The sequence below is a fragment of the Durio zibethinus genome, chromosome 13, assembly GCF_047325235.1.
Source record: "Durio zibethinus cultivar Kanyao isolate XHJ-2024 chromosome 13, ASM4732523v1, whole genome shotgun sequence".
NCBI classification, from domain to species: Eukaryota; Viridiplantae; Streptophyta; class Magnoliopsida; order Malvales; family Malvaceae; genus Durio; species Durio zibethinus.
This window is the reverse complement of record NC_143174.1, coordinates 20228589-20243277: the sequence shown is the minus strand read 5'-3', so window position 1 is coordinate 20243277 and position 14689 is coordinate 20228589. Positions and strand designations below refer to the sequence as shown.

General features: G+C 31.0%; 1 protein-coding gene across 10 annotated transcripts in view; it reads left to right on the top strand.

The window, feature by feature from the left end:
* The first annotated feature begins 5825 nt into the window (after window positions 1-5825).
* Window positions 5826-14689, top strand: part of LOC111302958 (uncharacterized) — a 41992-nt gene continuing 33128 nt past the window's right edge. For 3 of the 10 annotated variants that reach the window (XM_089741989.1, XM_089741990.1, XM_089741988.1), the window contains exons 1-3: window positions 5829-6194; window positions 6474-6535; window positions 7409-7474. In XM_089741989.1, coding sequence (XP_089598115.1) covers window positions 6080-6194; window positions 6474-6535; window positions 7409-7474 — 243 coding nt within the window. In that variant the 5' untranslated portion in view covers window positions 5829-6079. Of the gene's footprint in view, window positions 6195-6473; window positions 6536-7408; window positions 7475-7574; window positions 8273-14689 lie in introns of those variants that run through there. The other 7 variants (XM_089741991.1, XM_022898883.2, XM_022898882.2 and 4 more) reach the window with 7 other exon arrangements.

Here is a 14689-nt window from a genome sequence, read left to right as displayed (position 1 = left end):
TGCTTATTTTTAGTATAATTTAATTCATATTTTAGCTTATTCTTTAAGATTTTTGACAAAATAGCTCATAAATACGTACTTTTCTTATGTGTAGGTAAAAATAGAGAAGATGAGAAATTTTGATTAATTTAAAAACATTTTTGAGAATTTTTTGTATAAATTATAAAAACAACCTTAAACTAGTGTCATTAAATTAAATTGCTTTTGAGGGAGTTTTATTGAACCTTTCTTTCATGAATTTTTTTAGCATTATTTCTAACATTTTTTTAATGATTTTATTGTTAAATTTGCTCATGAAATTCTTGAATTTTTAGTAGTAAAAAAATGAAAACATACATGCATGCAAGAGGCTTAACAAGTAAATGATGGTGCATTAGTGGCCTAGAATGCAATCTTTATTTGCATGAGAATTGGGCATCACATTTTGGCATTTAAAGGAAAACTTCAAGAGGTAATGACATGGCACATTAGAGAGCTTTCATTGATCATAACTTGAACTTTTTGAAAGTGGCAAAACGCATGAAGAAGGCTTGCAATTAAGGAAGAGCAAAGAAGCCTACAGACAACCATGCACCAAGTGCAGAAGCAAGGAGGAAAGAATTCTTTAGAAGCTCACCTCATTGTAGATATTTTAGAGATTTTTTTTTTGGCTCCATTCATCATTTATCTACCTATAAATAAGAGTAAAGCTAGTCATTTTAGAGAGATTTTTTAGCTTAGGATTTTATTTTTTTCTTTTTGTACTTTTCTTTATTACATTTTATTTTCTTAGGGACCAAATACCCCTTGATCTTCATATTTTTCTATTAATTTTGATTGCACTTTTACATTTTCTCAAGTATTTTTAGTGTTCTTTACGATTTTAACAATGAGATTTGCAAATTTTATTGATTTCTAGCTTAAATCTACTAATTTTTTATTTATCTCAAATCTATTTTTGAATCTGCTAGTTTTGATCTACTTGTAATTTTTTTATGATATCTCATTCAAACCTTACTTTTTTTTATTTAATTTTTTTCGTTGTTTTCTAATTCAATTAGCTACAACATATTAAAAATTTAACCTCAAACTCGCACCATAACATTCCAAATCAAGCCTAGAAGATTCATACGAATGCAGATCAGATGTGATCAATTAAGTTTAGCATGAAATTGCTCTCTCCTTGACAAATTGTTTGCCTTCTTTTTACTATAAATCCTTAGTTTTACTTTTTAATTCAATTTATTTCTTTACATTTCATTACTCTTTATTTAATTTTCTTATATGATGTTCTATTTTTCCAGAATTGTGTGTTGTTTAAATTTTTAGTTCAATAAGCTAGAATTTCTTGTTTTTGATGTAATTTCTTTATTGAATCATACAGTAAACTTGTTAATTTAGCTTACATTAGCTCAGTTTTAATTGATTCTCTCTAAAAAATTTTAGGTCTAAATTTTTTTTTTCATTTGAATCGGTAAATACTACTATAAACTTAGTTTCAATTCTGACTTTTTCTTATTAATTCTTGCACTTTCTTTTCAATATTGTTCTTCAAATTAGTTTCTCACATTGTTCTTTTAATGTTTTCTTAATTTTCAGTTCAAATTCCATTGGATTTATGCAATTTAAGTCCAGATTTTTAGTTTAAAGTTTGGTTTTCATATTTACAACTACTTTCAATTTTTCAACCTTTAACTTGCATTTTATAATTTTCTTCTATTACTTGCATTTAATTTTTATTGTTATTTCAAAGCATTAATTGTTTTTCTCTTTTATTTCAAGTTTGATTTCATGAAAATTGTTAACATTTAGAATTATATTTCATTCTTGAAGTCATAATTTTTTTATTGTAACCTCATATTTTCGATTTTACAAAATTTGTAAGTTTAATTACATTTTTCATTTTCATCGCTTTATTTTTACTTCAAATTTGATTTTAATTTGATGTAGTTACTGTATTTTTATTTTTATTTTTTATTTTTAAGGAAACAGAGTACAAAGGGAAGAGGGGAGGCTAGGGTCGAACTCCAATATCTTCTTAACGCTTTCTTGGCCTATAGGCCAAGAAGCTGAAAACTACTGTATTTCACATTTTATAGCTCTGTCCACTCCCTTCCCACATTTTAAATTCCAACGCTTGGATGTAATTATTTCTTCTTCCGCTGGAAGCTTTTGCATGAAAGAAAGATGTGTTTTTGTCGGCCATGCGCAGCCAGTCACCTTGGATCTTTGAGCCCAGTACATCTCATCTTTTTCTATAGCCTTATTCAACTCTGCCCCATTCATATCCATCCTCTTTAGTACACAATAGGTGAGGTCCATGGTGTCTAGCCTCTCATATTCACGTTCCAAGCCGTCCATCCATTGTTTTGAATTGCCACATGTTGACAGACCCACTTCCTCAATGCTTTGCTCACATGTTGGATTCTCATCACAAGTCCCGCATGATTCTATTCATGCCATGCATTGCCAACCACGTCCCCTGTCTCCCTTTCCTTAGCCCATACGGTTTCAAAATAAACTTTTGGCCTTTTCTTTCTGCATCTTTGCAAGCTTTTACACCCGTTTGTGTCCACACAAATTTGATTGTGATCTGAGATAACCGAGACCATATTGGTCACCGCGTATCTGGGAAATAACTCCAATCATTTTGAGTTTCCAACTGCCCTATCGAGCCTCTCTCTGGTCAGTGAATCAGCATCTGTCCCTCGTTCCCATGTATACCAAATCCTCTAATCCTGCTCCTTCTAAAGCCTACCAAAATGTCTCCATCCGCATTTTCGATCTCGTATTGCCTCCCTTCTTTTCATTCTCGTTAAAATCCCCCAAGCAAAGCCAAGGTCTATCCGACTGGTTAGCGGTGCTTTCTAACATCCTCTATGAATCGTGTCTTTCATTTGTCCTTTGTTCTCCATAAAAACCAGTCACTCTCTAATCACCTCCTCCCTATTCTGAAACTTTCATATCAATGTGATATTTGAAGAAACTTATCAGCTTAAGATCAACCCTGTCCTTCCACATCATTCCTAAACCTCCACTATGACCAGTAGCATCCATTCCAAAAACAGCTTTCATGCTTCGTCTGATTCTATCTGACTTCTGTGTCTTTACTAGAGCTTCGCTAAGAAAGTAACTTTGGGATCTTCTTTCTTCACGAAAGTGTGAAGAGCTCGAACTATCCGTGGGTTCCCAAGCCCACGGCAGTTCCAAGCCAAGAGTTTCATTGATCTTGGTGGGGCTGGACACCAACCTCCATCATTTGATATTCATTTTAGTAGCTCTCGACCTCCATCAACCTATATTTCTTCCTTTGTGAATCCACCTCCATCAGATCATCAACTTTCGCTTCGCCATGTCCCCTCTTCACACCTATTTTAAAGCCAAAGTTTGGTCCTTCCCGCGTTGATCGTTGGCCAACTTTTTGCGTTTTGTCTTCGAGCCATGAATTCTAATATCTTCGATACCAGCCTCTATTGCCTTCATCCCTCCTTCATTTTGCGTTGTTTCAGACTAGTTTCCTTCATGAGAGTTTAATATTCCTCTTCCCTGGTCAACAGTCCCCAGTCCCCACTTCTTTAGTTTTCATTTGTATCTCATCCAACTGTAATGTGCCTTTGTCAATACTACCCTTAGATTCCACATGTATGGGCCTATGTATCCCTGTGTCTTTTGACTGTAGGCTGTTGGACGTTTGCAGCTCATTTTGGCCCTCTTCGAGATTTTGGTTCACGTTTGAGCCTTCACCCGTAAAAGCCACTTGATTTTGCTTTGCATGGCTTCCGTGTCTAATATCCCTAATATCCCATTCTCAGATTCATATTCAAACAAAGAAAACAGTCCCATAATATCCTCTTGATTTTCAACGACCCCATCCGTTACGGAGCTTACCAATTTTGCACCACCATCCCCACCAAACGAAAACTTTCCCTACTTATTTTCCATCTCTATTCTGGTTTGGCTCGTCGCCGAAAAAGATGTGCCTCTTCCACTGTTCAACCTTCTCTTTAATGGTGATATGTGTAACCAGTCGCCATACTGCATATTTGTTTTACCATCCTTGTCCGTTTTGTACTCTTTCTCACATTCTGTGTTAAGGTGGCCAATTATGCCACAGTTGTAGCAGAAGTTGGGTAGCCGTTCATACCCCATTCTACCAATAATGTCTTGTCCTTCTTTCCCCTTAACTATTATTGCCCTCCGTAATGGCTTCTGGATATCTATGAAGACTCGAAATCTCACAAATCTAGACCAGCCCCTTCCCTCTAAACTTTCATCTACTTCATGAAGTTTACCTATTTTTCCACCCAGACAAACTACCATTTCTTGGTTTTGCATGCCTAGAGGAAGACCATAGATTCGTGCCTAAAAAGTTGCTGTGTGGAACTTGTACTTGCCTGGGCGTAAGTTCACATTATACTCCTCCATCAATAAAAGATTTTTATCTAACGACCAAGGGGCCCTGCCCAACACCTTTTTTTTTATCAGCTTCGAAGGCAAACTTGAAGAGAAAGATGTTATCCTCCAGGGCCATGATCTCAACCTCCTTCGTAGTCTTCCATATGACTTTCAGTGTGCTCATCATGGCTTCTTTGTTCAATGTTCTTGTTGTTAGTACCTTTCCGATCATCCATCTTTTTCCTTCCTCCCTTGCACCGTCCAAGGTCCTCTCCTCTGGCTGAACAAAATCTAATTCTTCTTCTATAAAGGAAAGATGCTTCCATAGATTGTCCAAGTCATCCGCTATTCAACAATTCTTCTCTTTGTTACTACTCTGGAGAAAGACCCAACACAACTTCTACGACCCCAAAACGAAAAGACTGCCCTAACTACAAACTGCCCAGAAGATTTTGTGGAGAAACAAAACCCTGGGAAGAACTACTAGAATACACCTAAGACTTCAACTTCTCCCATGCCGTGGAGACTTTTTTTTTTATTAATTTATTAATTTTTATTAATTTCTAATATACTTTTAATTTTAAATCTGGACATTATGAGTTTAAATTTCTTTGAATTTGTAATCTTTTAAAATTGTTATTAATTTACATATCATTTGAGTTAATAATCAATTGCATTAGTTTATTTATTTTTAATTGACCATTCCTACAATGTCATATTACAATTATGTTAAATTTAAATTTTATTTACAGAAAAAGTTAGTTGATGTCTAATGACGTTGATTAAAGTGATTTAATAAGAAGAATATATATTGAATATATGTTTTTTGAATTTAGTGAAAATAAAACATAAGATGCAAAATTTTTAAATAGTTTTTTAACTATCTTTACACAGTATTTACAATCATCCTTTAATCAAATTTAGACTTAATACTTTTAAATATGATATAATAAATAAAACGAAAATAATACTAAAAATGATATGAAAGTAATATAGTATAAAATTTTGGCAGAATTATATATGCATTTGATAAAAATTAAAAAATATATTTTCTACGTGTTCATATAAATTTGATATGAAATTTTTTATATTTTATATGTATTTAATACGAAACAGATATAATATAAAAACATGAATTATTGATTTAATTGGATATTTATTTATTTATTTCTTGCATATACTAATGATGTTGCCATATATGATTTGCTAAAAGGATTAGCATTTATTATTTAATAATTGAATTAGTATGCGACACATTGCAAATATAAAATTTTAATTTTATAAATATAATTAATATAATAATACATACGTCAAAGTATATTATATATGTGTATTGTAATTAGTAAAAATTAAATTGTTACTAACATTAAAATGCGCATTACTGAATAATTTCATCCAATTTAACAGTTCATCAACAGACACAATAGTATACGCTTCATGAACGACTCTGATGACAAGTTGAAAATAGAAAGCTATCCTTATACCACATGTTAGAAGCAGATGTACGTGGCGCCGACGAGACGTCTCACGACCGATTAAAAGAAGTTAGGACTCGGCAGCCTGGCAATCAAATCACGCCTCTCCCTCCCGTTGCTTTAATCGTCTTCCACCATTAGTCTATCCTCCTTCATCAAAGCTATGAAAAATAAAAGAAAAGAAAGGAAAAAAACCCTCTCTTTTGTTCCTGGAAGCTACAGAGCTGAGAATGGGAATTCCATCAGAAATGAGGGATGTTTGGGTACAGAGAAGAAGAAATTCTTTCCTAATCCCTTCTCCTGCTGAAAACGAGAAAAAATTGAGGGCTGAGCGATTCTTTCAAGGTTTTTTATTTTTTTTAATCTTTCAGTTCCCTAATTTTGCAGCTGGAAAAAAATGGGGGATTTCAGATATATCAAATTTGAAAAATTTTGATAATTTTAAGCTAATTTTCTTTCAGTGATCAAGCTGACATCCCATAAAATTTTGTTGTATTTTTTTTCCTAGTTGTCAAAGTTTCCTTCTACTAGACAGAGTTTTCTGTGTTATTGTATGATTTAATTTTTCGTCAAACGCAATTATTAATATCTAATACAAAGCTTTAGTTTTTGTTTAATCCGCAGAAGGAGTTCGTGCTGGTCTCAAGGCTGCTGCCATTGCCGCTGTAGTTAGTGCTGTGCCTACAGTACGTTAGCATTGACCTTACTCATCGATTTTATTCTTTGAATAAATGAAACTTAGTGATCCAAATTTATAAGTCATTTTGAATCCGCAGAAGGAATTTCTGTTTTCCTCCAAAAATATAAGTAATGGAATTGTCCTGAATTCAAGTGTCTATTTGGTCGATGCTTCTTTTTTCCTATAATTCCTACAATTGAATTATGGGGTCTAGAGTTATTTGCTTGAACAAATTTTATTTATAATCTCTGCGATTGAATAACGGATTTTTTTCTTTGGTTCCTGATGTAGACAATTGGAAGGAGCCATATTGAACATTGTCTTAAATATTGTCTTGTGTATGTGATTTATTTTGTGATGATCTCGTTGTTGAATATGTTTATGTTTAATGTCCAACAGTCGAGTTATATGCTTAAACAAATTTTATTGTATACTGAGGTAATAGTTACAAATTGCAAAGTTTAGGACCATATAGTTGATGCTGCTTCATCATTTTCCCTTTACTGAATAAGCAATCCAACTGTTGTTTAAAATTTTGAATTCTTTGACATTTTATTGTTTGAATTATATAGATTGCAGGTTATTTGGTGTTACAAATAGTTATGGCATAAGTACTCATTTACATAGATTAAATTGTACTACTATTACTTTTTAGTATCTGGTTTCAGTGCATTTCTTATTAAAAGATCAAAACACAATTAACTGAGTACCTTCAAAGTGGTGGAGAATATATTGGTGTTATGAAAACTATTGTTACAGTTTCATGATCTCCATTAGTAGAGGTCTGTGCTCAGTTCTTTTCCAAGGATGGATAACTTGATAATTGCTTTCTAATTGTATTCTAAATTGCCCCCACCCTTCCTTTTTCAATTGATTGCAGTTCGTAAGATCCCTTGGGCAAGGGCAAACCTCAACCATACTGCTCAAGCTCTTATCATCAGTGGAGGTATTCTCAAATCTTTGTTGTATGATTTATTAGTCTTAACCATCATATTCTCACAAGTTCTAACTTGTGAATTCATGATTTCTGTATGGCATCATATTAGTGGGTGGATCCAGTAACAACACAGAAATAGGAAGGAAATGAGAGTGACTTTATTATATAATAGATCGTACTAGTTTTGTCACGTCATAATATGGTTATCTTATTGGTTAACATCATCAATTGCCGCTTACTTCATTATTGTTGATAAAACTGTGTTGGAAAGTGCTAGGAGAAATTCTTGAGCCTAGTTCGATAAAACTATTTGAATGCCAGACCTGAAACTAGTTTAATGTTGTTTGACAAAGCTATGATATATGTTATAGTTTAATGCTATTGTATGGCACATAATGCAACTTTTTCTGAGTTTTATCTTCAATTGGCTGATTTCTCTTCTAGAATTTAAGCAGTTTAAATGTCTTTAGATGATATTTTCTCCTTCTATTTATTGGCATAGGTTATATCTCACTCATGTGTCTTTTATCATGGAATTGTGTGACTTCCATCATGTAGTTTTGGTTTGATTTACATTGTTTAAATACATGTTTTTATAGATCGGATATAGTGGAATGTATTAATATAGCAACCATGGGCAAGACGTACAGCCATATATATATATATATATATCTTATATCACTCAAGAAAAATAGCAATTTCCTTGTACAAAAGAACCACAAAGTTCAAATGATCGGGTCTTTATCCAAAACTTTAAAAAGACAGTCAAAATGTGCCATAGGTTCTGTCATAACGGTTTTGTGTTCGTCCGACGAATTTGGAAACAAAATAAAAAATAATGGAGTTGCCACCAATCTTTTTTTAGTTAGGTGCGATCGGTCACCTATTAAAATATATCTTTTTAATGAAATCTTAAAATTTATTAAAAGGATAATTTTAGGGTTTACGTAATAATCTGGGTTTGGAAGACGGTTAATGTGGGGAAGAATTAGCACATTTACAATGTCCATTTAAAATGGTACCAATTAATTATGTGTTATCCATTGATTTCAATAAAAACAGTCTTATTTTCGGTGTTTGAAAAATAATTTTTTAAATAATTTCTTTGATTTTTCATTTATTAGAAATTATTTTTATAATGTATTTTTTAATGCTTAAATTTTATTCAAGAAAAATAAATTAGAACGCCTTTTATCAAAATAATTTTTAAAATATTATAGTACGTTGGTAACATTAAAAGAACATCTTCTCACATAGAGATTTTTTAGACATTGCTTCTTGAATTACTTTAGAATCTCATCATTGGAGGCTCAAATTTACTTTTTGTAAAAAAGCTATGTCGTGCATGTAATGTAAAATGTTATCATATTGATGCACATATTTTATTCTCTTTTTAAAAATTTTATTAATTTTTATTTTTAATTTAAATTTTTGAAGAAAAAAGAAAATTTTATTATATTGAAGTTTTTCTATAAATATTTCAATACATTGGTAATATTTTAAAAAAAATTTTTTATCTAGAGATTCGTAAAGCATCACTATTCGAAATACTTTTAGAATTTTATCATTGGATAAATTTTTTTTTCCTTATTTATATTACTATTTTTTAATAATAAATTTTTAAATTTTTTTATTTTTATAAAAAAATTTTTTTTATTGTATTGGAAATCTTTTTATAAATACTCCAATGCACTGGTAGTATTTAAAAAAAATATTTTTACCTAGAGATTTCGTAAGCATCACTACTCGGAGTACTTTCGAATTTCAATGTTAGATAATTTTTTTTCTTACATTTTTATTATTTTTATTTAATTAAATTTTTTTACCAATTATTTTATAAAGTTTATTCAAAATTATCAAAAAATTTTCTTATATATTTTATTATTTATTTTTATAAAACAACACAAATTTATTTTGGTAAATGTAAACATTTTAACATGTATAAATATTAAGAATAATAATTAACATGCATAAATATTAAGAATAATAATTAAAATAACAAAAATAATATATAAAAAATTTAAAAAAAAAATTAAAAAAATTTTTTTTTTACTTGAACCAAACTAGTCAATGGTTCAGTCAACAAACAGTGCAGTCCAACGTCAATGGTTCGGTCTGGTTAGGGCTATTTGGTTCAACGGTTCGGGATAGTTTGGTTCGATCTGGGTTAGTTCATCTGGACCTGTCAGAGGGTGAAAGAGAAGCGAGTTTTTGGATTGGGTGCGTAGATCTCGGGTCGAGTCACTGGTTGATGCGCGGATCTTCAAGGCTTAAAACGACATCGTTTTGGGCGTTTATTGAAACAACGTCGTTTTAGCTATTGACAACTTATATAAAAGCTCAAAAAAAAAAATTTTCAGCCATTTTATCCTTTCTCATAAAAAAAATCATTTTTTTTCTTCAACCAAAACGCAGGTGGTTGACTGGTTGCCGTTGTCACTGGTTGCCGTTGTCACTGGTTGTCAACCCTTGTCATCGGTGATCGAAAAAGTCAAAATCACTTAAAATGTTCTTCTCAACCCTTTAAATACAGATCCAGCTTTCGTTTCACCTGAAAGTATCCCAAATGGCGCAGATCTAGCCTAGAAGTTTTGATCAAAATTTTTTTTATGTTTGTGTTCTTTTTTTTTTAATTTTTTTTTGTATTGGTGCTGGGTTCCCCTACCATGGGGGTTGTGTTTTTAGATTTTTTACTTTTATTTATTTTTATGTATGGTATCTTTTTTGACAGAAAGCTTTTTTTTAAAAAAAATTTTTTGGTAGTTTTTTTTTCAATCCTTATTTTCTTTTCTTGCAGGTAACAAGCTTTATTTATAGAGTTTTTTGAAATTCAAATCTCATATTTTTTGAGATTTAAATATCATATTTTCAACCTAAAATTCATGTTGTTAAGTTAGGCAGTGTGTCAGACGGCTGCCGATGGTGGCGACGGTTGGCATTTTTAGACTTTGGTGATTGTGCATTTAATGCACTAGATCTTATCAAACTGAATCGGATAAACAAAGAAGAAGAAGAAAAAAAATAAAAATAAAATAATGATAATAAAAAAAATAATGTTTACAATTGTCTTCTTTTTGTTTTTTTCTGAGAATCAGGAATAAGACAAAGACAAACAAGCAATCATTTTGTTCTGAAAGAAGAAACATTGAGCACACAATTTTTTTTAAGGTTCTAGAAGTTTAACAACATTTTTGAAAATTTAAAAGGCTCATTTGAGTAGAGGCTTAACAAATTTAAAAATTTTTTTAAAAAAAATTCATCTAAATAGAGGCTCAATAACTTTTGAAAATTTTTAAAAAAACTCTTCTAAGCAGAGGTTCAACAACTTTAAAAATCTTATCTTGGAAAAGCTTCTCTCAGCAGAAGTTCAACAATTTAAAAAATCTCATCTTGAAAAAGCTCTTTTAAATAAAGGCTCAACAACTTAAAAAATCTCATTTTAGAAAAGTTCCTCTAAGCAGAGGCTTGATAACTTTAAAATTTATCATTCTAAAAAAGCTCATCTCAGTAGATGTTCAACAACTTTAAAATTCATCATATTAGAAAAGCTCCTCTAAGCAGAGATTCAACAATTTTAAAAATCATCATCTTCGAAAAGCTCCTTTAAGTAGAAGTTCAACAACTTTAAAGAAATTTTCATCTTGAAAAAGCTTTTCTCAGTAGAGGGTCAACAACTTTAAAATTTTTTTTATAAAAAGCTCCTTTAAACAGAGGTTCAACAACTTTAAAAATCTCATCTTGAAAAAGTTCCTCTCAACAGAGACTAAACAACTTTAAAATCTCATCTTGAAAAAATTTCTCTCAGCAAAAGCTCAATAACTTTAAAAATATTATATTGAAAAAGTTTCTCTAAGCAGAGGCTCAATAATTTTAAAAATCTCATTTTGAAAAAGCTTTTTTCAACAGAGGTTCAATAACTTTAAAAATTTCATCTTAAAAAAATTTCTTTGAGCAGAGATTTAACAACTTTAAAATTTATCTTGAAAAAAGCTCCTCTCAACAGATGTTCAACAACTTTAAAATTTATCTATTCTTGAAACCAAGTCCTCATCTGTGAACAAGTAAATTTTTCTCTTTTGAAATTTTTTGTTTGATTATTATCTTTATCCAAATATCAAAATTTTGTTTTTCATTAGGAAATAGAAAGTCTCTGTCTTTATTATAACTGCTCATGGATGCTTATACTGAATGATCTAAATACAATGCATGTAATGCAATCAAAATTATTCATTATAGTAAAAAAGTTTTCAAAATCTCTCGCTTTTTGCTTTTTTTATCAGAATTCTCAACAATTATCATATGACCAATCTGTTCTTAACATTTGACCATTGTGTTCTTTCTTAACAATATTTTTCTTCTTCAAAAGTCTGCAACATCAATGTTTTATCATGCTTTTCTCATTTTTTTTCATCTGTCTTTGTCAACTTTTTAAAAAAGTAATGTTGAGATCTTTCGTGTTTGTTTTTCTTTTCATCATTTTAAGTTCAAGACAAATAAAATGTAATGATACATTTCTTCTATTTGTACGGTAAACAAAAATATCAAATGTGAATAAAGGAATGGATAGGGTTATTTTCAAAGGAAAGATAACATATTTCATTAGACTGATAATAAGTGTATGGCAAAGTGTTTGAGTTGAAACAAAAATGCCCCAAATAATGCTCATAAGATAATCACGAACAAAAATTATCATATTTTTTTTTAAAAACTAAATCAGATGATTTTTTTTATCCTTCAGAGTTTGTCAAATTACGCTTGTTCCAATGTTGTAAGTACATCTAAGCCACATTTTTAGGTTTTCAGCTTAAATGAGTCATTATTTTTTATTATTTTGATTATTTTTTTAAGTAAAATATTTCTTTACAGTATCTGACTTTATTGGAGTAGGTAAATCATTTTCATTCATTTCTACCAAAATTAATGTCCCACTGAAAAAGGCCTTTTTCACCACATACGGGCTCTTCTAATTTGGTGTTCATTTTTCTCGATTGTCATATTGATTTGGAAAGATCTTTTTTAACACTAAGTCTCCTTCCTTAAAGTGATATGACAGATTTTCTTGTCATGTGCTCTCATCATCCTCTTTTGATATAATTGACAATGACAAAGTGTTGTAAGTCTTTTTTCTTCAATGAGATTCAATTGCTCGTAGCGATTTCGAACTAATTCTGCTTCCTCTAACTCTACCTTCATTAGGACTCTCAGCGAGAGAATTTTCATTTCGATTGGTAGCACAATTTTCATTTCATATACCAAAGAGAATGGGGTAGCCTTAGTAGATGTTTGGACTGATGTTCTATAAGCATGCAAAGCAAAAGATAATTTTTCATGTCAATCTTTATAAGTATTAGTCATTTTTTTCAAGATTCTTTTGATATTTTTATTTGCAACCTCCACTGTCCTATTCATCTTTAGACGATATGGTGCTGAATTACGATGATGAATCTTGAATTGAATGCACACTTCATTCATCATTTTGCTGTTCAAGTTTTTGGCATTATCGAAAATAATTATCTCTGAAAGCTCATATCTGCATATTATATTTTTTGTATGAACTTGCATACCACAAATCGGATCACACTAGCATATGATGCAGTTTCTACCCATTTCGTAAAGTAATCAATCATCACAAATATGAATCTATACCCATTTGAAGCTTTTAGAGTGATGAAACTGATGATATCCACTCCCCACAAAGAGAATGGCCATAGAGGAGCCAGAACGTGTAATGTTGATGGTGGAACGTGAATCTTGTCAGCATAGATTGACACTTATGACATTTTCTGACATGATTAATATAGTTACTCTCCATTGTCAACCAATAATAGTTAGCTCTCATGATTTGTCTAGCCATTAAATGATCATTTGTATGTCCCACAAATTCCATCATGCACTTCTTCAATAATCCTCTTTGCTTCAGTTGCACTTACACATCTTAAGAGCACTTAATCTTAACCCCTTTTATAAAGGATATCTTCATCCATGAAGAAACTTATAGCCAATCTTTTGATAGTCTTTTTATCATTTTCTGTTGCATGTTCTGGGTATTGCTGGCTTTTAATGTATTGCATAATGTCATGATACCATAGCTTTCCATCAACTTCTTCTTCAACGTTTAAGCAATGTGCTGGTACATTTTTTACATCCAGCTTTATGGGTTGGATCTCAATATTCGTATTTATTTTAATCATTGCAGCTAGAGTAAGCAATTTGGTTCTCCTCTCTAGGCAAATGCTTAAACTGAACTTCTTCGAATTGTTTAATAAACTCAGAGATGTATTTATGATACCGTATCAACTTGGAACCTTTCATTTTCCATTCTCCTCGCAATTGATAAATGACTAAAGCTGAATCTCCAAACACATCCAACATTTTGATCTTCTTTTCAATTGCTGCTTGTAGACCCATAACACAAGCCTCATATTCAGTCACATTATTTGTGCAATTGAAATTCAACCTAGCTGTGATTGGATAATAATGTTCATTGGGAGATATTAAAATTGCCTCAATACTATAACCCAAAGCATTAACAGTTTCATCAAAATACATCTTTAAAGACTTTTCAACAGGCTTATTTTCCTTAATGGCCATCACATCTTCATAAAAAAATTTAATTTCATTGGCTTATAATCTTCGACTGCACGATCAGTAAGGAATTCGGTTATTGTACTCTTTTTAATAGCCTTTTGAGTTACATAAACAATTTTATATTCTGAAAGCATACTTGTCACTATGCTATCCTTCCTGTCAATGAGGGCTTCTCAAAGATGTACTTAATGGGATCCAATTTTGTTATGAGCCAAGTAGTGTGATAAAGCATGTATTGTCTAAGCTTTCGAGCTGTCAGGTCAATGCACAACATATCTTCTCTAATGGTGAATACTTTGACTCCTAATCAGTAAATTTTTTGCTTAAGTAGTAAATTGCTCGTTTTTTTTTTGTCAGCTTCATTTCTTTGCCTTAACACACATCTCATTGAATTTTTATGCATTATTAAGTACAAAATCAAAGGTTTCTCTAGGATTAACGGCACCAATAGGTGGATTTGACAAGTATTTTTTAATCTTATCAAAAGTTTCTTGGCATTCATCATTTCATTCTTTTGAATCATGTTTTCTACGAAGTTTGAAAATAAAATCGCACTTGTAAGTGAATTGAGAGATAAAATAAGCAATATAGTTCAATCTCTCTATGAAACTTTGTACTTTTTTTGGGGTACGAGAA